General features: G+C 56.1%; 1 protein-coding gene across 1 annotated transcript in view; it reads left to right on the top strand.

The window, feature by feature from the left end:
• VOLCADRAFT_108021 (uncharacterized protein) overlaps positions 1–1,568 on the top strand; it is a 19,905-nt gene that overhangs the window by 1,575 nt on the left and 16,762 nt on the right. Inside the window, exons 5-6 of the mRNA XM_002958175.1 lie at positions 745–798; positions 1,375–1,410. Of these exons, the coding sequence (XP_002958221.1) occupies positions 745–798; positions 1,375–1,410 (90 nt within the window). The remainder of the gene's footprint in view (positions 1–744; positions 799–1,374; positions 1,411–1,568) is intronic.

The following is a 1,568-nucleotide window of genomic DNA, read 5'->3' as shown; positions in this document are numbered from 1 at the left end:
GATCACGGGCGCCATTGAATGCGGTGAGGCCGGTGATCCATTCCAGGGGTAATGGCGCCCGTGTCATCGGTCGCCGCGGGTAGCAGTACCATTGCCGATGCGTTACCGACAACAGCACCGCCATCCCGAACGCTTTTATCAGGAAAAATTTCAGGCTTATCTTGCTGTTTTGGTGTTTGTTCGACGTTCGAGTCGTTGCCTTTTGCGTGTTTGGCTATGTGAGGACCGGTCATACATGCTGCTTTATGCCGCGTTGACTCACGGGCGTGACCTTCTTACGGCCCCTCGTATTTATTGTATGGTTGCAAATACTAAGGTCTGCACACTTCGGAGCAATCTGGCGGCAATGGACGTTCTTGGCTGGAGGAATGAAAATGTACGGGTCGGCCTCAATTTAATCGTTTTTTCCAAAGGCCAAAACGCCGATTATTCCTTTTTCGGAATTTATTACTTTAAAAAACGCTGCCTCCGGGCCCCCTTCAAATGTAGTGCTATTATCGTACATGTCGTACATGTCCTCTGCTGAGTGTCGACCGACACATCTTTTTCCCCCGTCCTCACACAGCGGTTCTCCCTCGCCAGTGGTTCGTTTTACCCCCCTCACATACACACACACGTACACACAAACACATGGGCCACTTCACTCTCTTCTGGAGGGCTCCTTGGCACATACCGACGTGTCCCCCCCATGTCCGCGGTTCCCCCATGCTCCTGTGCCGACAAAACACACTCTTAACCCCCCAGGACGATGCATCTCTCCTGGTCGGCAAGCTGCGCGAGATGGAACCCCGGATCGAGGTGCGCTCCACCCCTGGGATCTGGATCTGGATCTGCGGGTGCTGACCGCGTTTGTGAGCTCTGCGCCTTGTTGTTGTGGGGGGGTAGCCGCGCTCGCTCGTACATGGGTTCATTCATAACGCCTACCACGCTTCTACCTGTCATGCTGCCACCTCACCTCATCCCACGTGTGGGTTGTGCGTCCTGCCTGGGGGTTAGGGGCGCTACCCCGCACGTAGCGTATTATCACTTGCTTGCAAATCATGAAGAAGAAGCTGCGGTAAGGACTAGGGCTAAAGGCTAGAGCTGTGCTAAGGACTAGGACTCTTAGCCGTTAAAGACGCCGTTGCAATCCCCGCTCATTGCATTAATGGCATGTGTAGCACGGGCTTAGGAAGCGCAAGCGGGCGCGGACAGCGGCGCGGTGAAACTCGCAACGGCTGAAATCGGTCGAGGTGTGTGTGTGTGTATGCGCGCGCCCCTTCACCTGTGCTTTATCCCCGGGCAGTTTCACCTCTCCTCGTTCACCCACTCCTGTGTGTGGTATGTGGTTCCCCTCCGCCTCCCTTCTGACCCGATGGCACGTTGCCGTTTCAGGTCCAAATCAACCACTTGCGCGGCGATATCAAGCAGGTGAGCGAGTGAGTGGGTGGGTGAGCGAGTGAGTGGGTGGGTGAGCGAGTGAGTGGGTGGGTGAGCGAGTGAGTGGGTGAGCGAGTGAGTGGGTGGGTGAGCGAGTGAGTGGGTGGGTGAGTGAGTGAGTGGGTGGGTGAGTGAGTGAGTGGGTGGGT

This window comes from Volvox carteri, assembly GCF_000143455.1.
Source record: "Volvox carteri f. nagariensis unplaced genomic scaffold VOLCAscaffold_87, whole genome shotgun sequence".
Taxonomy (NCBI): Eukaryota; Viridiplantae; Chlorophyta; class Chlorophyceae; order Chlamydomonadales; family Volvocaceae; genus Volvox; species Volvox carteri.
The sequence above is the reverse complement of the archived record's forward strand: the minus strand, read 5'-3'. Positions and strand labels throughout refer to the sequence as shown.